The sequence below is a fragment of the Macaca nemestrina genome, chromosome 11, assembly GCF_043159975.1.
Source record: "Macaca nemestrina isolate mMacNem1 chromosome 11, mMacNem.hap1, whole genome shotgun sequence".
Taxonomy (NCBI): Eukaryota; Metazoa; Chordata; class Mammalia; order Primates; family Cercopithecidae; genus Macaca; species Macaca nemestrina.
The window spans coordinates 138,821,666-138,849,072 of NC_092135.1; the positions used below are offsets into that span (position 1 = coordinate 138,821,666).

The following is a 27,407-nucleotide window of genomic DNA, read 5'->3' on the forward strand; positions in this document are numbered from 1 at the left end:
TGCAGATGCCCCCACCCACTGCTCCCCATCCTCCCTCTCCCTCACTACGATGACTAGCAACAAACGCCCACACTTCCAGTTGCCTCTTGCACTTGGAAGGGAGGCCACAGCCCAGGTCTGGCCACAGCCTGTGGACTGCAGACTCCTGGGGGGCCGTGGGGATGGGACACTTCTGTTTCTGTGCTGCCCGGAAAGCAGACACAATGTCTGGTGGTGCTGCAGCCATCTTGCATCCCAAGGACAACACCCACACACTAAGTTTAGCAGAGTGAGTTAACTGCCATTCAAAGCACATGGAGACCGGGCGCGGTGGCTCACGCCTGTAATCCCAGCACTTTGGGAGGCCGAGGTGGGTGGATCACCTGAGGTCAGGAGTTTGAGAACAGCCTGGCCAACATGGCAAAACCCCATCTCTACTAAAAATTCAAACACTAGCCAGGAGTGGTGGTGGGCACCTGTAATCCCAGCTACTTGGGAGGCTGACGCAGGAGAATCGCTTGAACCCGGGAAGAGGAGGTTGCAGTGAAACTGCGCCATTGCACTCCAGCCTGGGCGACAAGAGTGAGACTGTCTCAAAAAAAAAAAAAAAAATGCACATGGATTTCTGTATTCAACCTTGCAGAGTCCAGTTTTGTTTTTGTTTTTTTCCAAAAAGGCACATGAATTTAACCCAGGAACTTGAGAACTTGAGAAGTCGTCTGGGTCATCTGGGGTTGTCCAGAGCTTACAAGAACCTCAAGCTTCGGGTCTGGGTGGTTTTGGTGGCGTGCCCTGGCATAGGTGCCTTGCCTCGATATAAGCAGAGAGCGTCATGTAGATTTTCTCTCGGTAAGGGGTGACCCGGTTCAGCAGGAGAGAGTTGTGCATGGAGCTGTCCCACGCAGCCTCAAATTGGTAAAAGGTCCTGAAAGGAAGCAGAGATGAAGTAGAAGTTGATGGCATGGGGGCTGCTCTCAGTCAGGTTGGGGACATGCAGACAGACAGAGTGACAGACGTGGGGCAGCCGCAAGGGAGCGGCCGGGGGCACAGGCTGGAAGCCCGGGCAGCGGTACCAGGAAAGACGGGTCCCTCCTTACTCAGGACCCAGAGAGTAGCGTCTCTTAGACGCCCTGATGGGGGCGAGCCCAGCATTTTCCCAGCTCCACCACAAATGGTGCCCCAGCTGTCACGCTGAGGCTGGAAGGAGAGGAGGCAGCAGGGAATGAGAACAAGAAGGGCAGAGAGGGAAGGGAAGAGGGAGGCAGGACAAGGAACTGGGACGTGGGGAACACAGGGAAGAGAGAGGGGAGGGCAGGAGGAGAGGACTCGGGCAGAGAAGAAAGGAAGGACAGAGGCAGGGAGGGAGAAGGCAGAACTTGCACCGGGCCCACCCCAGCCTCAGTCTGAGTAAGGAGGCACCACCATCTCTCCCTGGACCTGAAGGGGACCTGCCCGGGTTTGACAAAAACCTCCATGGTCCATCTCCTCTGACAATGGACTCACCCTTGGTCCATCGGGCAGAGGAAGGCCCCGGGGGGAGGATGCTTGGCATGGAGGCAGGGCGGCTGCCACGAGGCCGTGTGCAAGAGTGTCTCTCTGTTAGCACATGGGAGACAGCGGCGGCCTCGCTGTGTCCCTGATCTCCAACCTGGAGTTAGGGTGAGCACAGCCTGAGCCAGCTGCCCGCTAACCCTGTCCCAGGGTGGCTCAGGGCCAACCCCAGGGGCCTGGGATTGTACATCCCCATGGGGTTGAACTGCGTTCTGCAAACGCCTCGGGTGCCCTCCACTCCGGAACAGGGTTTTCTGTCACGTGAGAGTTCCTGTTTGCAGCCCTCTGGATGGCGGAGTGACTGAACTCCTTCCTCAGGCCTGGTGCTCACAGGGAGGACTGATCACAGCCAAGGTGGACAATTTGCCTGAATCCAGAGTGTGGCCACTCTGCAGACCCTGAGCAGCAGGTTCAGCTCCCCCACCCACCACCCGCCCAGCCTCGCCCAGCTCCCCTCCAAGCATCCTCACAAGGACACAGTTCAGAGACATCAACACACACAGCTGGGCGGCCACGCAGGCTCCAAGGCGGCCGGGCCCCTCCAGAAACCGCGGTGGAGCCCAGGTGGCACCGGGCTGCCCTGTCTACTACACAGCATGGTCTGGGATGCAGGGCATGGGTCTCACAAGTCGGGGATGTGGAAGGAAGCAGGGACCAGGGAGGGCTGCTGTCAGACACACGTCACGGAGGAGCAATCCCGGGAGAGTAAGGACAGTGGGTGGTCAGAGAAAGGGCGTAGAAGCAGGCAGACGCCGAGGAGAAAGGAACTCGGAAGAGCAGAAGAGGACAGACCAAGCAAGGGCGGAAGAGAAAAGTGAGCTGTACCTAGTGTCATTTCCCAATGAAACGCTAAAGGTGGAGGCAGCCAGGACACACACGTACACACACAGAAGAAATGGAGACGTCAGAACAAGCACCGGCACAAGACCCAGGGCAGAAAACTTAGGAGCTCTGCAGGCACACGCTGGATCTCACGGCCCCCAAGCTCTCGCTGCATACAGGGCTGGGGTGCAAGCCCCACGTGGGGCCCCTGGCCCTGGCCCTGCAGACACCCCCTTCCCTGGGGTCTGCAGTGAGAGCCTTGCGTCTGTCCTCAGTCGGACCAGATGGATGCCTGGGAGCCAGGACAAAGGCCTGGAGGGATTTGCTCCTCTCCTGGAACATTGCGGGATCCTGTGGAGGGTCTGGGCTGTAGGCCAGGGCTGGAGCCACTGCAGCCTGGCCCGGAACAAGCGCCTCAGACCGCCTGGAACACCGCAGAGCCACTTCACAGCTGCATGGCCTCGGGATGTCACCAACAGCTCTGTGCCCCATTTCCTTGCAAGTACCATGGGGCAGTAATTGCCCCTACCTCAAGATGTCTTGCAGATTAAATGAGCTAATACTTGAACACGATGAGAACACAACCTGGAGCTGGCACATGTCAGCATCGCTATCCGGTACACGTCAGCGTCGCTATCCGGTACACGTCAGCGTCGCTATCCGGTACACGTCAGCGTCGCTATCCGGTACACGTCAGCGTCGCTATCCGGTACACGTCAGCGTCGCTATCTGGTATACGTCAGCGTCGCTATCTGGTATACGTCACTATCTAGTACATTCTAGCATTGCTATCATCCTCGTTACCTCTATGCACTGGGTAAGGCCCAACCTGCAGTTCCCACCAGCTCTGTCTCTCCTGCTGGGCCCAAGCATTCGGTCCCGTGCTGGACCCTCTATCTTCTGCCTCCAAAGTCCCTAAAGGGCCTCAGCTTGCTTCTCTTCCCCTTCCTTCTCTTCCGTCTCTGTGTGGAGACACAGCCCACCCATCCCTCACCCCTTGGTCCCAGGATCAGAACCAGCAGGTCTTTTCCAGCATCAGCACCTACTCCCTTCTGTGCACCCTTCAGAAAGCACCAGGTCCTCCCAGCCCAGGCACTCCTCAGTCATCAGGAACCATGTCCCTGCCCCATCCTGGGGCTCCTTGGCCCCCAAGTGGGACACAGCAAAGGAACAAGCCCAGCGAGGCAGGCAGGACCCCAAGGCTCAGCCAGGGGTTGCTCCTTAGAGCAAGTGGACTCTGCTGGAGCCAGGCCTGGGGCTGTAAGTAGAACATGAACCCACTTCCACATGAGGCCCACAACAACCCCCCGAGGGTCCTAGCAGAGAATTTCTCAGTCCAGGTAGCATGTGGCTCTGCCCTGCTCAGACCCCAGTGGACTAGAATCTCTCTGAGAACCTGACTGTGGTGGAGTCTCACATGTGAGCTGGGGAGAGAATGGTGGGAGGGGGCCTTATAGGACTCTGTGCACAGCAGGGATGGGGTCTTCCCATACCACTGTCCCATCCCCCAGGTGCCAAGATGGCCAGCCGGACTAGAGTCTGACATGGGCACAGCCATGGTGCTGCCCTTAGGTCATTTCCAAACTGCTGGTCAGCCCCAGAGGCCTCCCACTCTGCCCAGGGGAGCTGCACCCAAAATGCCTCTCAACCAGCCCTTGACCCACATCCTGCCTGGCTCCACCAGGTCACAGGCAGCAGATGCTGGAATCTCAGGCCAGGAGGGTCCCTGGCAACATTCTTTACTCCCCCTACTCCCCTCAAGCCTCTACAGAAGGAGGACAGGTCTTACCCAGATCCCAAGTGAGATTAGAGGGGACAACGGCTGGTGGATGGGAGTGGAGCAGGCTGGCAGAGTAGCAGCTCACCCACACAGGACACACATGGGACCCGCACTGCCAGCTGGGGCCCCCCAAGCTTGCAGGGCACAGCATGGGAACCACTGACAGGTGCCCCGCGATCATACAGCAGGAAACCAAGACGCAGGAAGGCTGAGAGGTGGCCAAGATCACCCTGCCATGGCAAAAACTGCAGGATGTGGGCTGGGAGGGCCTTGGAGACCACTCCAGGACCCCCACTCCAGGAGCGGGCACGAGGTTGCCCCAGGCCCTGTCCCCTGAAGCCCCCCTCACTCTATGCCACGTGACAGCTGCCAAACCCTCAGAATCATCACAAGAGGAAACATGCAGCCCGGATGTGGAGGCCCAGGTTCTTCAGGGAGGTGATCCTCCAGGGAGGTGATCCATCAGGCTGAGGCCACAGATGGCAGCCAGGGCAGACCCTCCTCACTCGTGGGGAACATGATCCCAGCAGGAGACTTGATCCAATGTGAACACACAGCTAAAAGCAGGGGATTGTGCTTGAACCCCGACCTCAGGGATACGGTTCACAGGATCTGGACGTGACACAACACAGTCATGTGGCACCACCCACCAAGCAGTCCAAGAATGGAGCAGAGAACACAGGCAGCCCAAGTCTGTCTCTGGGATGAAAGCTGGAAGCAGCATTCGCACAAGGCCCAGCCAATTGGAGCAGGTTGGGCCAGGCACCCCTGAGGGCCACAGCCTAAGCCAGCTCTGTAGCCTCTCCACCTCCAGCCTGAGTCCTGGTCAATGCTGGCCCCATTCTCCCAGCCCCCTGAGGGCAGTTGCAGGCTCCCTCTTCACCTGACTGAGCCCTGCCCCTGGGCTCTGTCCTGTGGGGAAATGTCCAACTGGGAAGCCTGACGGTGCCCTTGAGAGCTCGAAACCTGGCCTGGGGGCAAATCTGCAGTAGATCCACACAGAGACAGGAGAGATTTTACAGCTAGGCAGGCCAGAAGGAAGTGGGTAGAGTCAGGAAGCCTGCCTGGAGGAGGGTCCCTTGCAGCTGGATTTCAAAGCCCACCAAGGACTTAGACATAGGGGCTGGGATGGTGGGCATGCCACATGCCAGGCATGCCAGATGCCAGGCACAGGCACAACAGAAGCAGGGAGGGGGTGGAGGCGCAGCTGGAGAGAGCTGCATCCTGTCCCCACAGGTTGAGGAATGCATGGGCTCTGAGCATCATCGGATGCGGCTCTGGCCCCGGGCTCCACCAGCAGCACTGGGCTGCAGCCACTGACAGCCAGAGCTGGCGCCCCAACCGTGTGCCACCCCTGAAGCCGTGCCAGCTGGGAGACAACCAGCATGTCACTGCTCCCCACCACCTCCACCGGATGGCATGGCCCTGGAGGTCGCTGTCCTCAGAGAAGGAGAATCCTAGACCAGATCTGGCCTCAGAGGCAGTGCCAGGTCAGGGGCTCGGCCTCTTCCACTCTCCCCTCCACCTCTGCTTTTGTGGCCCCAGCTCAGGCAAGCTCACTCTTTCCTGGTGAGCCCTCCCCACTGGGAAGATCCCCACAGTCCCCTTGCCCTGGCTGACACCATCACTGGACTCTGGCTCCGGAACGAGGACCAGCAGTCCCCATCACTGCTGTGCCACAGGGCCAGGACACAGCCTGCTTGGTTAGTGCCTGCTATGGGGATTGGAGGGTAAGGGATGAGGGAAGGAGGGGAGGAGGGGATGAGGAGATGAGGAAGGAGGGGAGGAGGAGAGGAGGGAATGATGGATGAGGGGATGACGGATGAGGGGAGGAGGCTTAAGGGGAGGAAAGGAGGAGGGGAGGAGGGAGGAGGGATGAGGGCAGGAGGGGAGATTAGGAGAGGAGGGGATGAGGGGAGAAGGGAATGAGGGAAGGAGGGGAGGAGGGAGTGGGGAGGGAGGGAGGAGAGAATGAGGGAGAGGGTATGAGAAGAGGAGGGAATGAGGGATAATGAAAGGAGGGAAGGAGGACATGAGGGATGAGGGATTTGGGAGGAGGGGAGGAGGGAGGAGGGCAGGAGAGGATGAAGGGAGGAGAGAATGAGGGGTGGAGGAGATGAGGCATGAGGGGAGGAGGGGATGAGGCATGAAGGGAGGAGGGGATGAAGCATGAGGAGAGGAAAGATGAAGGGAGGAGGGGATCAGGGAAGGAGAGAATGAGGGGAGGAGGGGATGAGGAAATGAGGGGGTTAAGGGGTGAGGGAGTGAGGGGAGGAAAACATGAAGGGAAAAGGGGTGGAGGTAATGAAGGGAGGCATGAATTGGGGTAAGGGGGGAGAGGGTGAGGGAATTAGGGAATGCAGGGATGAGGGGGTAAGGGGAGGAGGAGGGATCAGGGAAAGATGAGGGAATGAGGGAGGGAGGAGATGAGGAAATGAGCGGAGGAGCTAATAAGGAGATGAGGAGATCGAGGGTGAGGGAAGAGAGGGTGAAATGAGGGGATGAGGGAGGGATGAGGGGATGAAGGAGGGATAAGGGGATGAGAGGTGATGAGGGATGGATGAGGGAGAGATGAGAGGATGAGGGAAAATGAGGGAGGGATGAGGGGATAAGCAGGAATAAGGGAGGGATAAGGGGATGGGGAAGAATAAGGGATGAGGAATGGATGAGGGGGAGATGAGGGTATGAGGAAGAGATGAAGGAGAAATGGGATGAGGGAGGAATGAGGGGAAAATGAGGGGATAAGGGGGAATGAGGGAGGGATGAGGGGATGAGGGAGGGATGAGGGGATGAGGGAGGGATGAGGGGATGAGGGGATGAGGGAGGGATGAGGGGATGAGGGACGGATGAGGGGATGAGGGAGGGATGAGGGAGAGATGAGGGGATAAGGGGGAATGAGGGAGGGATGAGGGGATGAGGGAGGGATGAGGGGATGAGGGAGGAATGAGGGAGAGATGAGGGGATAAGGGGGAATGAGGGAGGGATGGGGGATGAGGGGATGAGGGAGGGATAAGGGGATGGGGAAGAATAAGGGATGAGGAATGGATGAGGGAGAGATGAGGATATGAGGAAGGGATGAGGGAAGATGAGGGGATGAGGGAGGGATGAGGGGATGAGAGAGGAATGAGGGAGAGATGAGGGGATGAGGGAGGGATGAGGGGATGAGGGAGGGATGAGGGGATGAGGGAGGGATGAGGGGATGAGGGAGGAATGAGGGAGAGATGAGGGAATAAAGGGGAATGAGGGAGGGATGAGGGGATGAGGGAGGGATGAGGGAGGGATGAGGGAGGGATGACGGAGGGATGAGGGAGGGATGAGGGGATGGGGAAGAGTAAGGGATGAGGAATGGATGAGGGAGAGATGAGGTTATGAGAAAGGGATGAGATGAGGGCATGAGGAAGGGATAAGGGGATGAGGGAGGGATGAGGGGATGAGGGAGGAATGAGGAAGAGATAAGGAGATGAGGGGGAATGAGGAAGGGATGAGGGGATGAGGGAGAGATGAGGGGATGAGGGAGAATGAGGAAGAGATGAGGAGATGAGGGGGAATGAGGGAGGGATGAAAGTATGAGGAAGAGATGAGGGAGGGACGAGGGGATGAGGAAGAGATGAGGAGATGAGGGGTAATGAGGGAGGGATGAGGGGAATGAGGGAGGGATGAAGGGATGAGGGAGGGATGAGGGGATGAGGGAGGGATGAGGGGATGAGGGAGGGATGAGGGGATGAGGGAAGGATGAGGGGATGAGGGAGGGATGAGAGGGTGAATGAGCTTCCTGGCCAGGCTCTGACCCGCCTGGACAGACTTTTCCTGATTTTGTCTTTAATCCCACAGGATGTGGCTCACATGAGTGGCTGAGGCACACGTGAAAGATGAATGACTGTGTGGGTGAATGTTGCAGCCCCACCAACGGCACAGCAGGGAAGGACAGAGGGGAGACTGAGCTTGCCGCTGGACCTTCCCGACAAGGCTGGAGATGCCTCAGGACGTCAGAGCTGGACCATTTCTCTGGAGAAACGAGCCCCATGCTGCTGGGTGGCCAGGGTGGCCACGGGTCCTGCTGCTCCCTGGCTCCTTGTCACCATCTCAGGGAGACACCCTGGCTCTGAAGGCCCCTGTTGACTCCTGCTTCAGGCAGGTCAACCCCTGTGGCCCTGGGGCAGGCAGCCTACACGACCCTGGGTAAGATGTAGGAATACAGGGTAGGAGGTTGGAGCCAATCTCTCTACAAACAAGGAGTACGTCACATACACCCCGTCTTCACCCCACACTCCGTGTGCGCATGCGTATGAGAGACACCCACAGCTTCCCAGTGCAGCCCCCTGAGCACAATGGTAATGACTGGGATAAGAGACACGTTTGCTCAGGAACCACGGAGTTTCACAGTGACAGCCAGCTAGGCAGTGGTGACGCCAACAGTGTGACTCACACGCAGAAAGTGACAGGTGCCGGCCCTCACCGAGCGCTTCCCCAGCATCCTCTAACTCTCCTTTCACCACGGCTCAGCGCAGGGGCTATCACCATCCTCACTCTTGGGGATGGAAACAAGGCTCTACCAGAGCCCCTGCTTATCCACATCCACACAGTCAGCAAATGCCTCCGCTGTAAGCCCCAGGGTCCCTGCCCACTGCAGATGTCTGGGATGAGACGTCCTGCACCACACCCACCACCTGCTGGTCCACAGCACTGCCCATCACGGTCTGGCAGACCAGGCCTGGCAGAACAGGGCCCCAGGAAGGACGCTCAAGTCTGATTCTTAGGACTCCGACACCACCCTCTCCTCCCCTCTTCACGCCCTGAGCTTGAGGTCTACGCAGGCCAAGTCCCAAGCCTGCTGCCCATGGGGTGTGGGCTGGCAAGCTCATTCTGGAATGGGGGAACAGCCACAAGAGGGCCCAACCCCTCACTCGGGTACAGGTACATGGGCCCCCAAAGCCCAGGGGCTGGCGAGGGAGGGAAAGTTCCTCTCCTCCCACAGTGCCACCGTTTGCCTGCGTTACAGGAGCCTTCCTGGCGGTGCTAACGTTTATTTATACCTGGGGGTGTCTGGGACCAGCCTGAGCATCCCCTCAAATGTGCAGAGGGTGTGGGACCTAAACACTGCACAGCTCAAACTTGAACAAAATACAGACAATCCCTGCCATGAGATCACACTGACGGGCCGGAAACCTCCCCGTGCCCAGAAAACAGCTCCTAAATTAGAGCCCAAGCTGATGGGCTCCCCAAACCCAGATCTTTCTGAGCATAGGGAAACTCCCAGAGGCAGGCCAGCTGACTCCAGGACCAGCTAACCAGATGCCGTCTCCTCCTCCTGCAAGCCCGCCGGACTCACTGCAGGGAGAGGGAGGCCCCGCTCAGGCCCTGCAGGGCTGCGCTCCCTCCTCAGTGCAGCCACCATCACACGGTCGCTTGACAGGGTCTCTGCTGCACCCAGGTCCCCAGGGAGAGCTGGTGCAGCAGCCTTCGGAAAAGATCTGTTCATGGAAAGAGGTGTGTGTGCACATGCTCAAGGGACCATGCCAATGGGGACTCTGGCCCTGCCACCCCTGGGCAGAGTCTTCTCCTGGCCACGGTCCCTTAGCCACAGTTGTCAATCATCTGTCCTGACCCATAGCAACATGAACTGACAAGGATGTGGCCTCAGAAAGTGCTGGCCAAGCCCCACTGCCCTGGGCCTCTGTGCCAGGAGCAGCCTCACAACTCCCGACTGCAGGGCTTAAAGGCCCAACATTGGTCTGAAAGGCCTTCTGCTGCTCAGTTCACTTCACAGACACCACCCCACAGGATAACTGCCGTGACGCTGGCCACAGTCATGCAGGGACACAGGAGCAGGCAGCCTTGACCTTCCATTTGGAACAGACTCGAGTTCTCACCAGTGTCTGGATTAGGGACTTGGAGGCCCTCCATCCCCAGGGTCTCGCCGACTCCCTGCCCCAGGCTGGCATGGGCAGGGGCCTCACTGCAGCCGGGGAAAAGGGAATCTGTTGGACAACCTGAGTCTGGGACTCTCTGGTCTCTTAATGAATTCACCACCCGCCACTTCCACAAAAGGATGCTTGGTGGCCACAGCCAGAGGAGCGTGGCTGGAGCCGCTGTCCCTCCTCCTGGCCTGGCCAGGCAAGGGACTCACGAGAGGCTGTGGAATGTGCCAGAGTGTGAGGGTCTCTTGGGCTGGCTCCTGTCTGCCCTTCCCCATCCCCTGTGCTCACGGCTCTGCCTGCTAAGGCCCCTTGCAGGGAGAGGGGAGTGGGGCTGGTCCTCACAGGGTGGTGCAGCCAAGGGCAGCGGGCCAGCCAGCAGCGTGCGGGATGCCACGCCCATCCACAGGGCTAGGTGTGGTGCGGGGCGGGCAAGGCTGGGGCAGGAGGAGCAGGAGGCCAGCCAGTGTCTACTGGGGAGCAGGAAACTACAAAGCAGCCAGAATCAGGAGTTGGGGAAGAAGGGACTCAGCCAAGAGGACGGGGTGGGAAAGCAATAAATAAATCAAACCAAGATTCCAAGAGAATAAAAAGAAAGAAGACGGGAGGAACAGGAGGACAGGTGAGCACGTGTGTGAGGAGTCCAGGGAGCCGGAAGTTAACTTCTCAGGGGTGTGGGGGGCGGTCAGGGAAGGAGCAGGGAGGAAAGAAGAGGCTGAAATGAAACCAAGGGACACAGATGATACCTAGGTATGTCCGAATCAAGAAACTGCCTGCAAAACACAAACAATCACACGGTTAGTGAGGGCCGGGCAGCGCAGCGGGAGCGGGGCAGGGGACAGGCAGAGGGAAGCGGCCTGTGGCCACAGGCCCACTCTGAACCGGGGAGGCTGCAAAGCACAGGGCCTGGGAGCAGGTGGGAGGCAAGGCCATGGCAAAGCACATGGGCAGCCGAGGCCCCAGGCCAGAGCCAGAAGCCGGGGCTCCTGAGCCTCCACATGTCGCAGAGAGAGGCCTTGGAGCAGCCCGGCTCCGCACGGGGCTGAGGACGCCAGCACCGTCCATGGCACAGGAAGGCCCACTGGCCTGGTCAGCCAAGCCACAGGATGGTGCCTGCCTGGGGGTGCCAGCAGAGGACAGTCCCCGAGACTGCTCTAGGGCAGGGCTGGGGGAGGGAGCTGCCAGCACGGGCAGGAGCCAAGCGACGGCCAAAGCCGCTTCGGGGAGGCCACGCCCATGCAACGCGCCTTCCTCCTTTCTCAGACCCAGGGCCACGACCCCAGCACAGGACTGCACCAACCCCAGAGGCACCGTGGGACCGGCCCCATGTCTCACAGCCCTTCAGGTGTGTGGCCAAAGCCCCTTCAGTGACAGGTTCTCGGGCCTCCAGGAACAGGGGCCTGAGGTCCAGCCATGAGCTGCTCCCTCCTATGTCACCCATGGCAGCTGATCTGAGGAAGACCTCAGAAACTCAGCCCTCTGTGCAGGGAGATAGCAGGTGGGGTTGGGGGGCTGGAGGCCCTGCCCACCCCACCCCAGGAGCTGCCTGGGCTGAGGGAGGGTCAGAGGTCAGGAAAATCAGGTAATGAGGTCATCTCCTGGGATCCAAAGCACATCTCACATAGCAGACCTGCCCTTCTGGGCCCCACCCCCGACTCCAGTTCCTGGTCCCCCACAGCCCAGGGACAGCAGCCCACACCCTGCAGGCAGTGCCCGTGCTGGGGGCTCCAGGCCTTCTCCACGCCTCACCAGGGAGCGTTCTCATGGTGGCAGGAGAAGCAAGGCACGAGGAAGCCCCCAAGCTCCGACCCATCCCACCTGGTCTGCCTCACCTGCCCCTGTCCCAGACGTGTTCCCCCCATCATGGCGCCACCTCCACATAGAACACCCCCGAATTCTCCACCCTCCTGTGGACATGAGTGCAGGGCAAGTTCCCTCTGGAAGGCCACAGGCAGGGCTGGGACCAGAGCTGCATCTGCCCTCCTGTGGACATGACTGCAGGGCAAGTTCCCTCTGGAAGGCCACAGGCAGAGCTGGGATCAGAGCTGCATCCGCCCTGCCCAGGTCTCTGTCCAACCCCACCCCCTACTATTCATCGCTGTGCCCACCCTGGCTATCCAGCTGTCCCCTGCCCTGGCTGCCCCTGCAGTGCCCTCCTTACTGCAGTGCTAAGCCCCAATAGCTCACTTTCTGGGTGTTTCTGATGAAACCAAGCTCTGTCTGGACCCAAGTCAGAAGAACAGGAGACGACGCCCCCCAGCACCCTCCTTCCTTATGACCTTGACTCTCCTTGCAGGGAGGCCCTCAAAGATGTTTTCCTACAAACACAGCCATGGAGACACCCGCGGCTCCAGCTCTGAGGGTCCCCTCTGGGTTTGTGCATCATGAGTCAGGTCGAGCCCCCAGGGATCAGCCGGGACTGGACACTGGAGCTCCTGCCCCACTTTCCCCAAGCCCCTGGAAGGCAGCATCTGGGATGCAGTGGAGCCCGAGGGACATCCCCACCCACCAGGGCTGTGCCTGGTAGTGCTGAACCACCTGCCCAGGCCAACCGCAGGGGCTGCCTCCTTCTCCCATCCCCTAACCCCAGCAGACCCCGATAGAGCTGCCACAGACATCCCAGAGCGCTGAACCCCCAGCCCAAATGAGGTCGGACTGGGACTGCCCAGATTGTGGGGTCTTGGCCATGCAAGGGAGTGTAGAAAGGAGCAGCCTGGTGGTGAGGGGCCTGTGCCAAGCAGTGCCTGTGGGTGCTCCACCCCAGCTGCTCGACCCCTAGCCCCAGGACGCCTGCCAGAGGCCACTGACTTGCCCACAGCAGCACGGTCCTTGGATATACAGCCACTTGTCCCCACACCACCCAACAACGAAACTCCCGAGGACAGCACTCAGCTCATCCTCCAGCCCCTGAGCTGGCCCCTCTGCTTGGTGATGAACAAACGGGCATGGGGATGATGCCTGAACCAGCGACGGGGTGCACAAACGAGGAGTCGGGGGCGCAGAGGCCACCAGCCCCTCACCGCGCAGCTCCTGCAGGTGCCAGGAGGGAGGGACAGGAGAGCGTTGAGCGGGTCACGTTGTGTGGCTGGACCCTGTGCCGGGTTGGCCAAGGGCCTCGCAGGCTGGGAACATGCCCTGGGCCTGTCTTCAGGGAGTCTCTGACTCACCGGTCATCTTGGGCTGGGTGAATGTATCCGGAAGAGAGGATATTGAGAGACAAGATGTTGGGGTCGATCAGGGACTCGTCAGTCTCTGGAGTGTTTCGGATGCGGCCTGCAGAAAAGGCAACGGGGCACGGGTCACTTCCCAGGGGGCAGGTGGGACCCTGGGCCCTGCTGGCTGCCTCAGGTGAGGGTGCTGTCAGCAAGCCAGCTCCCCACGTGGTCACTAAAGCATTGGTCAGAGGCAGTGCCAGGGGGAACAGGGAGGCCCTGCAGGGTCCTCGGCGACCCAGGGGCCATGTGCAGTTACTGCTCCACGGTCTTTCTTGTCTGTCTGTCTCTCAGCCACAGTGAACACCCCCGTACACACACTGACAAATGCAGGTGCTTAGCCTGGAAACCATAGGCCTTCCCGACTGCTGGAAAAGGAAGGCTAAGCAAGACACAGAGGAGGAATGTTCCTGCTTCCTCTTACACCTAAAAATAATGATAATAACAAGGAAAGGGAGGGAGGGAGGGAAGGAGGGAGGCAGGGAAAGGAGAGCAGAGGAGGGGAGGGATGGGAGGGGAGAGGAGAGGACACTATCTGTGCCATATAACCTCTTCTTACAAGGGGCATTTCCAGGAGAGCCCGCTAAGATGTATGCACTGGGGGTGTCTGTCTGTCTCTGTGAAAGACACCAGAGCTGTTATCAGGCAGGAAAACTGCCTAGTGGCTTCACCTAGTAATTTCTTGGCCAGACAGTGACAGTTCTGCTCATTCAAAGGAGTAAACAAACATGTGCACATTTTCTTTGTTGCATCAGGAAGGAACGACAGGCTTCCCTCTCCTCCACCACGCATGGACAAGACAAAACCCAGGACATGCTAGGATTTTGTGTTGACAGGTGCACACTGGGCCTGCCTCAGCCCATTGCTGGAACTCCGACCCATGACCTTGCAGCACCTTGGTCCTGGGAGGAGGCAGGTGGATCCCAGCAAAGTGCCCTTCCCTATGCCAGGGCCCTCTGGGTCCATGCGGGGCAGCACCCATGGCAGAGAAGCAGCTCAGCTGCAGGGACTGCTGCCTGGGCAGAGCCACTCCCAGCCCTCGGGGAGGGCGGTGCAGCCACTCCCAGCCCTCGGGGCCTGCACTTGAGCGGTGTTCAGCCTGCTCTGAGTCTGACTAAGTACCTGGCCCACAAAACTGACACCCATGAGCCTGCTGGTCTGGGCAGAGTGCCAGGGGTTGGGCTGGGGTCCTGAGCCTCTGTTGTCCGCACCTCGACTCCCTCCCCTGCCTCCAAGGGTGCACCCACTCACTGCTCATGGACACCTGGGGTCTCTCCTTGACTTTCATCCCTTTCACTGACCCTGTGCCCACAGTCTTGTCCAACTCACAGGGCTGGAAAGTCCCATGGCCCTCTTGGGAGGGATGCTGAGCTCGGAGAAGGCTGTGAACAGTGAGATCAGGTCCCAGGTGAGGAGCAGGAGAGAGGCTAGGTACTCCCCAGAAAGTGACTTGGCTGCTCTTTGCCCTGAGTGCAATCACAGGGCTGCTCAGTTATGAAGCCCAGAGAGGCTGAGCCCAAACCCCTTAGCCTGAAGGGGGGCACTGGGGTCCATACCATATCTCCCCATATCCCCTTAAATAGCATCCCTGATTCCCCCCACCCCACATAAACAGACACTCCTGTTGGCATTTTTAGAAAGGAGGTGGGGAAAAGAATGTGGGATCTGAGCAGGCAGGGTCTGAGGGGCAACGGGCTGAGGCCCGGGGGATGCGTCCTTTCAACCATGCAGATCCAGCTTCCCCGCTTCCTTCTCTCCTGTCTGCCTTGAGGGAAGTGAGACCAGGACTCAGAATATGGGGCAGTGGTGCCCCAGGGATCGTTCCTCAACTACCATGTGGCCGGGTCCATAAGCTGTGTATTTGCTAACATTCTGCCTGTAAATCAATTCACTCTTTTAGGCTTGCCCTAAACAACCTCTGAAAGGAGGGTTCGGGTGCTTGTTCCATGACTTTCTGATTCATGTGAAATTAGACACAAAACTTGTAAAACATAAGCATGTATCCTGGTGTGCCTGGAACTTCCTGTTTACAGTCCTGCACTGGGACACAGGGTGACGAGTCCAGCCCCAGGGAAGTCACCTTGAGCGGTCACCCAGCCCGGCCATGGCAATGTCGGGCAAGGCAGGGCTGGGCTGGCCTCATGCTAGTGACACACTGAATGGATGACTGTCTGCCTCCTTGAATGAAAACTGAGAAGACAAATTCTTTCCACCTTAGCAAAGGAAACATTTGGTGGACCCGAGTTCAAAATATGAGGTCATGGAAGAAAGAGTGTCCAAGATCTTTGGTGATGGTTATGGGCGGAATTGTGACCCCGAAAAATATACGTGGAAGTCCTGCCCTCCAGGACGTCCAAATGGGACCTTATTTGGAAGTAGGGCTTTGCAGAGGTGATCAAGCTGAGTAAAGATACGGTCAACCCTGGAGCAGGATGGGCCTCTAATCCGACCCGCCAGATGTCCTTAGGAGAAAGGGCTACAGCAAGACACAGGACAGCAGAAGCCTGTGAAAATGCAGTGATGCGTCTGCAGGCCAGGGTCACCCAAGATGCTGGCCACCACCAGGAGCTGGAAGAGGCAGGGAAGGATTTTCCCCAGCAGGTTTCAGAGAGAGTGTCTCTTGCCGGAACCTTGATTTTGGACTTCGGGCCTCCAGAAGTGTGAGATGATAAATGTCTGCTGTCTGAAGCTACCTGGTTTGTGGCATGTTGTCACGGCAGCCCCAGAAGTCCAATACACTGATTAAATAGAAATTTGCAGATCGCCACCCAGGTCCAAGGCTCTCCTTTTCAGGCGAGGAGGTGACCCACAGAGAGGTTATGTGACTTGGCCAGGGTCACGCAGCAACAGACGCAGAGGTGTGATTAGAACCTGGGCATCCAGCTCAGGGTCTGTACTCTTCCCACCAGCTCGGCCCCACCCCCCAAGGCAGCCCCCACACTGTGCTCACCCACGACCAGCTCGCGCACTTCCTTCCAGCGGATATGGCTGCCTGTCTCGTGCAGCAGTGTCACTGTTATCCGTCGCTGGATGCCCTGCCGGTGCCAGGTGAGAGGATATGATCAGACGGCTCAGGGGGCCACTTGGGGTCAGGGAGGGGGACACAGGCAGGGTAGGGGCAGGGAGAGGTTCACACCTGGTGGAGGTTGGGGAGGGGACACAGGCAGGGTAGGGCTGGGAGGGGCTCACACCTGGTGGAGGAGGAAGGTCCCCATGCATGGCATGCCCCCACGGTGGTCCACCACGGCTGGGATGTAACTGGAAGAGAGAGACACATGTGAGGAGCGGCCGGCCCCTCCTCCCTGCCCTCCCTGCAGCACAGGACACAGTGAATGGGAGCAAAAACAGGGAAAAATCAGCAGCTCCCTCTGGTGAAGATCAGGCGGCCTGATCCATGGAGACCAGGGTCAGCTGAGCACAGAAACCCACCAGGCCTCCTTGGCTATTGCCTCCCAGCCCTGCCCACTGGACTGGCAGGGTGTCCAACAGGGAGACACAGTATGGCACGGCCTGGTCCCTCTGGGCTGGATCTTTGTAAGTTCCCAAGCGTCCTCTGCTTTCCCTGGTGCCCTGCAGATCCGCAACCCAAGACCAGAGGATCCAGAGGAAATCCTAGCAGATGGGCTCATCTGCTCCAACCTCTAAGGCTCCTGTCCCACTCTGAGCAAGGACCTGAGTCTCCACCAGGCCCCACCCTGAGCTGCCAGCTACAGCCCAGCTCCCAGCTGCCCCCAGGGCACCAGGCAGATCCCCACTGGCCTCAGCACTGGGGCCCAGGAACCTGCCTCCCCAGGGCCTCAGGGCTCCCCTCCCACCTCCTTCAGGTCTTTGCTCAAAAGTCCCTTGATCACTTTGTAAGTGTCTTCTGCCGCCCCGTCCCCGACCCATGTCCTGGTTTGCTGTCCTAGTGCTCAGGACCATGGGGCCACCAATTCAGGTGCTTATCTGTCCAGCACCTCCCTGCCCCCCATGCCAGTTCCTCCAGGACAGCGGGGAGCTTTGTCTGCTTTTACTCCCCAGGACCAAGATGAGGCTGGGCCCACAAGAGGTCTGCAGTGAACACCTGCTGGAAGGATGACTGGATGCTGGCATCCCTCAGGCAGCTCAGGTCCTCGTCCCTCTCCGCCCCATCCCCCCCACACTCACACCCTGGGGGTCCCAGCACCAGCACTCACTCGCCATTGGCCTCCAGCTCACAGATCTCGAAGTAGACCAGCAGGTCGTACTTGCAGTGGCAGGGCCCCGGACAGGGCCGCGTCAGTGTGCTGAGCTTGGTGGCGGGTACTGTAGGGACAGGAAGGCGGCATGCATGGATGGGAGACCTGACCCATCACGTGCCAAGGGCACACTCAAGGAGGAGGTGCCAGGGCCAAGGGGGCTCAGAGGCAGTGAGGGCACCTCCCCCTCCTCAAGGGAAACAACCAGCCAACCCCAGCCATTCCCAAGATACACGGGGTCCTGGGCACTCTGGCCTCAGCACGTCACACGGACGCTCACGTTCTCTGTGCCCCGGCTAGGAAAGCTACGTGGCCATGCACACTGGGCACAGCTCATGAGGAGAACAGTGGTCAAGACCCCAAGAACCAACAGGGCAGCCACAGATACACTTGTTCAAAAGCCCCACAACCCTCACGGGGCCCCTCTGCCATGCTGCCAGGCCCATCGCCTACACCACACCTTGGCTACAGCCTACTGCACCAGTCCAAGCACATCTCACCAGCACCCAGGCCTGGCCCAAGAGGCCCTGTCCCTCAGCTCCCACTGGCCCTCCACTCGTGTCCAGCTCCTGACAAACAGCCTCTGTCCTCACATCCTTCACCCACCTCTGTCCACCACTCCCTTCTCTGAGACACATCACACAGGTCCTCCTCTAGCAAGTCCCATCTGAGCCTCCTCCACCTCCCCTACAAATATGGATCTACAGGTCTTTCTTGCAGGCTGTGGGGAAGACTGAATCTCAGGGAACCCATACTGCGGGCCACAAAACCTGTACGGACCAGGGACTGGCTCTGCAGCAGCTGGAGGGTGTCCTCCCACAGTGTCCTCAGCCTGCAAACCTTCATCTTACAGGGGTTCAAAGGACAGGGTCCTTGCAAGGCAGGCACAAGAGGCTGACACCTAGTCACCACGTGTGCAGACCCAGTGCCTCCACCCACCAGCTGCAGAGGCAGCTTCTCACACAGGCCCCTACCCTCTGGGGCGCTGGTGCCTGGGACCACACTCCCTCCTTCAGAAGGGTTCTGGGCTGTGAGGGACTCAGCCACACCTGCCAGGCCTCAGTCTGGCTGCCTTTAGCTCTCCCCCAACCATGTCCTCGGGTTTTGGTCTTGCAGGGAATAAACTCCACTCTTTTAACTAAAAGCCAATGAATCTCAAGTGCTATTCCACGACCCACCTGTTCCCACAGGCAGAGGCTCCAGGCTCCGGGCAAAAGCTCTGACAAATACTCCTCCCTGACTGACCCCACGCTCTCACTCCCACCTCCAGCCTTGGACCCCCATGAAGGAGCTTCCTAGACTGCCCTTCACCCCCAAATCTCTACCTTTCTGTGTTCAGCTGAGATGCCTGAAGTCCCGTCAAAGCCCCCAGCCCCCTTGCTGTCTTCCTTCCTCGGCTCCCCACACCTCTGCCACCAGCTCCAGGCTACTCTCTGGGCACAGGGCAGACCCTTGCTCCATGGGGACCCCATGAGGCCTGACAGGCTCAGGGTGGCCCCAGAGTGCCTGGGAGGGCACAGCCCCGTCACAGAGGACAGCATCCACTGCGGGGGCCCAGCCCACTACAGCACCCACAGTGAGGGGAGCCCATTGCCCTGAGATGGCTCCAGAGACCCTTCCTACCTGGCTTGGACAGTGGCATGACCCGAGGGAAGTGGCGGCGCGAGGGCCTCAGGGGGCTGTGGAGAAAGAAACACCAGTGTGAGGTGTTTGTGGGACCCTGGGTGGGAGGGGTCAGAAGGAGACAGAGGGCTACTGGCCCCAGGTGCCCATCCCTGCCCCCTCCCGCCCTCTCTTCTCCAAGACTGTCCACCAGCTTGGGTGGGAGGAAGAGGAGGGACCTTTGGGACCCCAGATTCCACCCCAGAGGCCACAGGAAACCAGGGCAAGGTTCAAGCTCTGGCTTCCAGTCCAGAGTCCCTCAGGCACTCCCAAGGACAGACAAGCAGCCCCAAAACAAAGCCTTTATTGCCCTTCTCTTTCCCTGACACCCTGGAGGGCCCCTGAGCTCCCAGTCCTGCCTGACAGCTGAGGGGAGTTGGAGGTGGGAAGACAAGGGCCCACCCAAGGCCTCTGCTGTTCTCTCTGCACTCGAGGTGCCCAGGAGGCGCCGGCTTGGCCCAGGGTAGACACTCCTATCCACCTTCAAGGGTTTGGGTGAGATGGCCTGAGTGGAAGTCCTGACTTCACGTCCCAGCCCCACGAGTCTCTCTGAGCCCCCATTTTCCAGGTCTCAGGAGGCTGCATGGACTGAGGGAGCTAGGCCGGGCTTCCTCAGGGTGTGGCACAGCTGGGCCCCTTTCCTGGGGTCCTTGGTCAGCAGCAGAAGTGGTCTCCCCGGGGCCACCCCAGCATCCTACAGCTGGCAGCCCCTGCACACTGCCCAGGCCAGCAGGAGGTCAAGCAATGCTCACAAGGAACGCTCTGCAGTCCTGAAGGAGAGAAGCTGTGGGAAGGCCCAGAGCTCTTAATCGCTCTCTGAGTCCTGCCAGCCCTGGGCAAAAGGCCTCCTGGATTGGCAGGGGAGGTGGGTTTCAGGGGGTGCATAGGCTCTGCAGCTTCAAGACAGCTGGATGAAAAGATCTGGGCAGGGGCTTTGAGGACTGCAACCCCGAACCCCCGATCCAGGGCACTGACCTGAGCACGTCCTTGCAGAGGGGCGGGAACGGGTGCTGCTGGTAGTGGCCGAAAACCTCGAACACAATGGGCTGGCTCTTGATGTACTCAATGAAGGACTTGGTCACCTCCACTGCGATCTGGTGGGCAGGCAGGTGGGAGGACAGGAGGGCACGGCCAGGCCACATTCAAGGGGGAAGGAGAGTCACATCAGTGAGCTAAGTGCTTCAGGCCCAGATCTGGGACCCCTAGCTGGGCCCACCTCTACCCAGGGGCAGCAGCCTCCTCTAGGCCCTTCAGCCCAGCCCCTCCTCCCACCACATGCCCCAGACGGACTCTGGAGTGTGTCTCTCGGCCTCTCTCCCCAGGATGAACGGGGGCCACGTGGTCAGCTGCCCTTTCAGAACACAGAGCTGGGAAAGGTGACAGAGGGCAGTGCTGGTCTCTGCAGAGCGCCCCTTCTTGGGCCCTGCCCCACTCAGCAAGAGTTACGGGTTGGACCGTGTCCCCCTCACCAAATTCATATGTTGAAGTCCTAACCCCAGGACTTCAGAATGAGAGTGTGTCCTGAGATAGGGCCTTTACAGAGATAATGGAGCTAAAGAGAGGTCATCACAGTGGGTCCCAATCCAGCATGGCTGCTGTCCCTATGAAAAGGGAAAGTTTGGGCCCAGACCCACGCAGAGGGGGAGGGCCACGCGGACAGATACAAGGAAGAGGCAGCTGTTCTATAAGCCAAGGATAGAGGCCTAAGAAGGAGGCGACCCTGCCCACACCCTCATCCTGAGCTTCCAGCCTCCAGAGCCGTGGGAGGCCACATTTCTGTTGTTTGAGATGCCCCCGTCTATGGTGCTTTGTGACAGAAGTCCCAGGCAACTAACCCACCGAGTCTCCGGGTTATCAGCCCTCCCAAATCTACACCCGCGGCCTGGCACTCAAAGCCTGGCTCCCTGGTAGCTTTCCTTATCACTGTTAGGCACCTCTTTCCCCCGCTGCCCCAGGAGCCCAGTTCTCCCGCCTCCAGGAGGAGCTGCTCTGCCCTAAAGGCCCCTCCTCTCCATGACCCTAGCAGCCCAGCTGCCATCACCCTCCTGCCTGGAGTTTTCCAGACCTCTCAGGACATTGCCGGCACCCTGCAGCCCCTGTGACCCTGCCTCCTTCCCATTCCCAACACTCAAGCCAGGGCTGCCCTCACTGAGCACCCGCAGCCCTCAGTACAAACCCCAGGCCCCACTGCACCTGCATCCGGCTCCCCATCGGCTCTATGCTCACCATGGGCAGCTCTCAGGGGCTCTGAGCAGCCCCCATCTCCCAGCTGTAAACCCATCAAGGGTCTCCCACTGCCCAGAAATCACTCCTACACCCTGCCGGGCACTGGAGTTCCTGGTGCTCAGGGCAGCCCTGGCCCACAACTGGTGTTCAGAAGAGGGAGAATGAGCCATGCTCAGAGAGGCCCTGGGAGGGTTCGTCGGTGGCAGGGATGGGAGAAGCACCCAGGGACGTACGTTCTGGACATGGTAGAAGCCGAGTGGGGGCCCTCTGCCTGTGTTCTTCAGGGGCTCCGTGGAGAAGGCCTCATCGTGGCGGTGGATGAAGCTGCAAAGCAGAAGAGGTGCTTTGGTATGGGGTGTGGGACTTGGGACAAGACCTTACCAGGTGGAATCACTTCACATGAGGGCGCTGGGGCATTCAGGGTGCTGGGGCTGGGCCGACATGGCACCAACATGGCCTGCACCCTGCTCAGTGCCCAGGCAGGGGAGCTTCGGGCACAGAGTCCCTGCGCGGCACGGGGACACAAAGGCAGCAGGGCTCACTTGAACTGGCAGAAGATGTCAGCGTATTCGGCAGAGATGCTGGACGCTTGCAGGACTGTCACACGGAAGGTGAAGGTACTGCCCAGGCGGAGGTGGTCCAGGGCAGTGTCCAGGGGCCCGTCCAGGGCGGCTTTCTCGGAGCTGTCTAGGAGGAGGCCTTCTGGGGGCACCGCTGCTGGGAGTCAAGGAGAGTCATGGACCTCCAGACCATATTGTCTTCCAGCCACAGGCCTGGGCCGGGCTCAGGAACCAGGTCTCAGCATGCCCCACGCCCTGGGCAGCTGGGCTGGGGAACCCACCTGAACAGGTGTTGTTGTTGACTTCGTCGGCTGAGGGCCCCACGTCTGCGCCCTGGCCCTGGCCCTCCACAATGCGAAGCTCTTCCTGGGAGGTTCCCGAGCGGGACATCCCCACCACGGGGCAAGACTCAGACTGGAACTGATCAGAGGGGGACCAGAGTCAAAGAGAGCCAGAAGCTGGCTGGGGAGGGGCACCGCAGACCCTGTCACAGGCCCACCGGAGGGCTGTGCCACCCAGAGCCTGGGCTGGGGCCTCCATGAACCCATGCACCAGACCTGCCCCTGCCTTGTGGGGGTCACCCACCTCCCCAGGCCTCAGTTTCCCCTGCTGTGGATGTGTGTCTTTGGATTCTATAGCCTACGACTATGTGAAGTCTGAGCTGTCCTGGAAACAACTTACCACCGGCCTCTCTGGTCTTCAGTTCAGCCGGACCTCCGCCTGCCAGGGCCCCTTGCCCAGCAGGTTAGCTCTCTCCCCTCCCCTTCTTGGGCACCCCCAATACCGACAGCCCCTCTAAGAGAAAAGGTGTTGGGCAGACAGACCACCTCGCTCAGGGAGTAGGTCACCCAGGTTCCGGGTGACGGCATGGCCAGGTGGGCACGGGTGAGAAGCGAGTCTAAGAATCTGGGGGCAGGAGCCACCTGAGCATGGCCTGGGGTGCACTTTGGGGACCTTCCTCCACCTCTCTCTCTCTCTCAAGAGCGGAAGAGGAGACTGAGTGGTCCAGGTGCCACTGGACACAGCGCTGGCCCTTCACATGAGGACCGCAGGTAGGCAGCCTCAGGGGGCCCCTCATTCTCACTGGGTGGCAGGCAGGGAGCAGGCGAAGGGGGCAGTGGGATGCGCTGTCCTGTGGGGACCCAGAGGAGAACTGCTCCAGAGAAGGGAGACAGGGTGGGGATGGCTGCACCTCAGTGTCTGTTCTGGAGGCTAGTGTTGTCTACCTGCTCTGCACCCCGGCTTGGACCCTGGAGCGGTCTTGGTGGGAGATGGGCGGATCCAGGGGTCAGGGCAAACCCGGGAAAAGGGGCGTGGTGTGCTTAGAGACAGGGCAGACTCAGTGCTCTGGACCAGAGGGAAGAACCCCAAGAGGACTTAAGGCCCGTGGGATGAGACAGGGGCGTTAGAGGAGCAAAGTGCACAGGACTCCAGTGAGCGCCAGGCACCTCCAGGTCTGGGACTTGGGAGGGAGCTTGGTACCTTTTCAAAATGCTGGTCGTCAAAGGAGATTTTAGCAGTTCCCGACTGGCGGACGCCAGAGCCATAATCGGGGGCCTCTTCATCGGCTGCAGGAGAAATGGAGCAAATGGTTGGAGCCCAGCTTGTCCCCTGAGGTGGGTGTGGGCAGAGCAAGGCTGGGCCACCCCGCAGTCAAAGTGAGGGCACAGGAGCAAGAGCGGGCAGCAGGCCCCTGACCGAAGCTGCCACCCGTGGCTCAGTGACAACCAGGGCATGTCCCGGCACACTGACCACCCGCCTGTACTGCCCAGGAGTCCCAAAGCAGCCATGGCCTCATCACAGACCACTTTGATAGGGGTCACAAAGTCTATATTTTCAAAATCAAATCTTGCCCGAACTCCCAGGCGCTCAAGCAGAACCCGGGTGGCCCCTCCCCATCCCCATGCGCAGAGACCACCCCGCCAGCCCCGCTGGTTCCACCTCCAGAATCACGACGTGCCTCTGCCACCATGTGGGTGAAGCTACCACCTATCACCTGTCTAGACATTCGAGGGCCACCAACCGCCCCTTCACGCAACTCCCCAGGCCTGCCGGTGCATCCGCCCACACTCCCCAGCCTTCAAAGCTCTCAGTGGACCCGCTGCCCGAAGCCCTGGGCTCTATCCTGCCATGGTCTGCGACAGCCAGCGCCTGCTCATGGAGGAGTCGGTGCTGAGGGAATAGCAAACCGACCTTGCCCAGGTCACAGGTAGGGCTGGTGAGACTTCTGAGACCACCAATGCAAGGGCTGGGGCCTTTTCTAAGTTCCCTTCTCCACCACCACAGTCATCAGACAGGGAAACAATTAGGTGTCACCCAACATAAAATGATCCAGTTGTAGGATGGCTGGCAGGAGGCCTGGTGACCCAGCCCAGGATAGGAGCACTTCCCAGGCACTGTCCCAGACTGGTTTCCCAGTATATGACCTGGGAGAGCAGGGGCTGTGGACCTGGGCACGCAGACCTGGGCTCAGAGCTGCCGTGCACCTTCCTAACTGGTGATCCTCATCTGAGAGGAGGGGGTACCTCTCAATCCCATAGGGTGCAGGACAGAGGTAGAGCTTTGCACTGAGATTGAACCCGGGGCCTGGGAAATGGGCAACCTCCACGTGGACCCCAGAGGCCCCCTCTGACCAGGGCAGACCAGGACGGCAGTTGCCCTCACAAGGACATGGACCGGCCCCACAGCCTCTGGTGCAGCCCCACTCTCAGGGGGTGGCTGTCAGGGTGGGGGCCAGTGGGAGGAAGTGGTCAGCATGGCTCTGCTCAGCCATCCTGACCACTTGGTGGGAGCTGCTGGCACAAGGCAGTATCGGGAGGACCTGGTGAGGTGGGGGTGGCCCCTCCTGGAGGGGAGAGGGAGGTAATAGGTGTTCCCAGCTTTCCTGAGCGTTGCAGCTCCGGTAAACACCGCACCTTGCAGCAGCAGGGCTGGGGCCCTTCCCTGGTGCTCACCCTTACTCCCCAGCTGGGCCCCCAGCTTCTCAGCACGGTGGTATCACAGTGACTGGATGGCAAGCAAAGACATGGCCAGTGGGAGGTGCTGTAAACAACATTTAAAAATCATGGGCTAGGCTGGACACGGTGGCTGGCCGGGCGTGGTGGCTCATGCCTGAAATTCCAGCCCTTTGGGAGGCCAAGATGGGCAGATCACTTGAGGTCAGGAGTTCGAGAGCAGCCTGGCCAACAGGGTGAAATCCCATCTCTACTAAAAACACAAAAATTAGCTGGGCGTGGTGGTATGCTCCTGTAGTCCTAGCTACTCTACTCAACAGGCTGAGGCAGGAGAATCGCTTGAACTGGGAGGCAGAGGTTGCACAGTGAGCCGAGATCAAGCCACTGCACTCCAGCCTGGTGACAGAGCAAGACTTCGTCAAAAAAAAAAAAAAAAAAAAAAAAAAAAAGAAAGAAAGAAAGAAAGAAAAAAAGAAAAAGAAAAGAAAGAAATTATGGGCTAAGGAGAATTTGACATCAGAGTCAAATTAACTTCATTAATAAGGTGGGATTACAATCGCCCAAGGCAGCCAGGATAGCAGGGCTGGGAGGACCAGACATCTTGCATCTTGTGGGGAATATGAGGTATCTCAGGGTGGAGAATATGAGCCATCTCATAGTTGGGGGACTTGCCATCTGGGGAGGGGTATGGCCATCTCAGCCTGCTCCAAGTCACTCCTCTGAGCAGCCCCAACCAGGTAGCCAGGAGCCCCCCTGCAGCCATGGATGCACATCCTCTCTGCATCCATCTGCCTGCCTGCCTGTCTGTCTGTACTACTCCCTCCCCAAGATGCCCAGGCAGTCAAAGCCTTTGAGAGGAAAAAGAGTGGTCCCTGGTGAGGGGAGACCTCGGTGGAGGAGCCCAGGGTAGGCTGGGAAGGGAGTGGGACCTTCCCTCATGGCACAAGCCACCTCTTGCCCTGCAGCTTCCCAGGCAGCCAAGTTCTTTCACATCTGTGTTCTCGAGTACCCTTCAACATTCCTATCAGGTGTGGAGCATTACAACGGATTCCATTTACATGTGAGCAAACCAAGGCTCACAGGCACTCTGGGGCTGCGCTGGTGCCTCCCGCCATCAGGAGCCGGCCAGGCCTGGGCCGAGCAGTGCCAGTCTCCACCTCCCCCAAGGGAGGGGCTGCATCTTCAGGCCCAGTGTGGAGGCAGACAGGCCTGTGCCTGAGAGACCAGGGAGTGCATCAGGGAACCAGAAGCACCCCAGGGAGGGCTGCCCTGAGCAGGGCCCAGGGGCCAGGGACGGCGCCTCGCAAGCCTTTCCTGGGGCTGCAGAGACAGCCAGGTAGGTGGGATGTGTTGACAGAGAGCACCTGCTCTGCAGCAGGCTGGGGGAGGGATCCAGGTGGTCTTGGGTCCATCTGGGGCTGCCTGATGGGAAGGTGGAGACCCCCAACCAGAGCAGGCTCAGATGGCACTGGGCTCAGCCTGCACGACCCCCAAGGCACCCCCAGCTGACCCCGGGGAGTCCAGGAGGCCAGAGCCAAGAGCTGGGCAGCAGGGGTTTCCCCTCCAGGGCGCACTGGGGGGCAGCAGGCCCAGGTGCCAGCTAAGGACAGGGTGGAAAAACAGCTTCAGGTTGACCCCAGGGAGAGTGGAGGGCCAGCTGAGGCCAGCTTCCCACTGACCACTACATGAGGCCAGAGGGCCCTTCTCAGGTCCCTGCCTCTGCCTGCAAAGGTGAGAGCCAGCCCCAGAGGCTCCAACGCCACACACGGCCTTTGACCCACACGCACCTGAGATGGCCTGGACGGCCACGCGGAGGAAGCCCTTCACCTCGCCCTTCTCGCTGACGATGGCCACACGGTGCACCAGGGGAACGGGGTACAGCAGGTTGCTCAGGTACACGAAGGCCCTGGGGGGAAGTAGAGGCTGTGGTCATGGGCCACCCCTCCACACGTGTTCTGACGGCAGCGGTGGCAGCATGGCCTGGCTCACGACACAACACGGAGCTGCAAAGCAGAGGGAAGCCGCCGGACAGGACAGCCAGGGCCAGGACAGCAAGAGCGGGCGGGGACAGGCAGGGTGGGCACTCGGAGGAGACAGGAGGTGAAGGGACAGAGAGGAGGACGAGGAATGAGCCGCGGCGAGCAGAGGCACAGCCCAGTTGGGCCCGGACCTGGCTGCCTGAGAAGGGAGCACCCGAGGAGGGCGGTTTCAGCCTGCTTCAAGGAGGACGGGGGCCAGACCAGGACCCAGACCACACTGTGCTGCCCACCCTTTCACACTGGCACTGATGGCCAGCATTGCTCTGCCTCCTGCCCACTTCCCAGGGGTCCCTGGCACTCACGGACCCCACAGAACCCCTTGCCTGAACAGAAACTCAGCAGGTGGGAGCTCCGAGGTGAGTTGGCCAAGATGAGGCACCCCTAGTCTAGGGCCCAGGGAAGTGCTGAATGGAGCCCTGAGGACACCCCCAGGGCCATGGTGCAACCCAGAGCACCAAGACCCCTCCTTTCCCAGGACCAGCCTAAGCAG

General features: G+C 59.7%; 1 protein-coding gene across 30 annotated transcripts in view; it reads right to left on the reverse strand.

Moving 5' to 3' along the window:
- LOC105473779 (kinesin family member 1A) overlaps window positions 1-27,407 on the reverse strand; it is a 108,744-nt gene that overhangs the window by 9,489 nt on the left and 71,848 nt on the right. For 7 of the 30 annotated variants that reach the window (XM_011727784.2, XM_011727793.3, XM_071073736.1 and 4 more), the window contains 14 exons: window positions 26,666-26,784; window positions 23,407-23,492; window positions 22,206-22,344; window positions 21,907-22,081; window positions 21,598-21,688; window positions 20,114-20,232; window positions 19,100-19,155; window positions 17,435-17,543; window positions 16,451-16,517; window positions 16,210-16,294; window positions 13,215-13,320; window positions 10,794-10,820; window positions 2,356-2,379; window positions 790-904 (listed from right to left, as the gene is read on the reverse strand). In XM_011727784.2, coding sequence (XP_011726086.1) covers window positions 790-904; window positions 2,356-2,379; window positions 10,794-10,820; window positions 13,215-13,320; window positions 16,210-16,294; window positions 16,451-16,517; window positions 17,435-17,543; window positions 19,100-19,155; window positions 20,114-20,232; window positions 21,598-21,688; window positions 21,907-22,081; window positions 22,206-22,344; window positions 23,407-23,492; window positions 26,666-26,784 — 1,318 coding nt within the window. The remainder of the gene's footprint in view (window positions 1-789; window positions 905-2,355; window positions 2,380-10,793; window positions 10,821-13,214; window positions 13,321-16,209; window positions 16,295-16,450; window positions 16,518-17,434; window positions 17,544-19,099; window positions 19,156-20,113; window positions 20,233-21,597; window positions 21,689-21,906; window positions 22,082-22,205; window positions 22,345-23,406; window positions 23,493-26,665; window positions 26,785-27,407) is intronic. The other 23 variants (XM_011727799.3, XM_071073738.1, XM_071073742.1 and 20 more) reach the window with 7 other exon arrangements.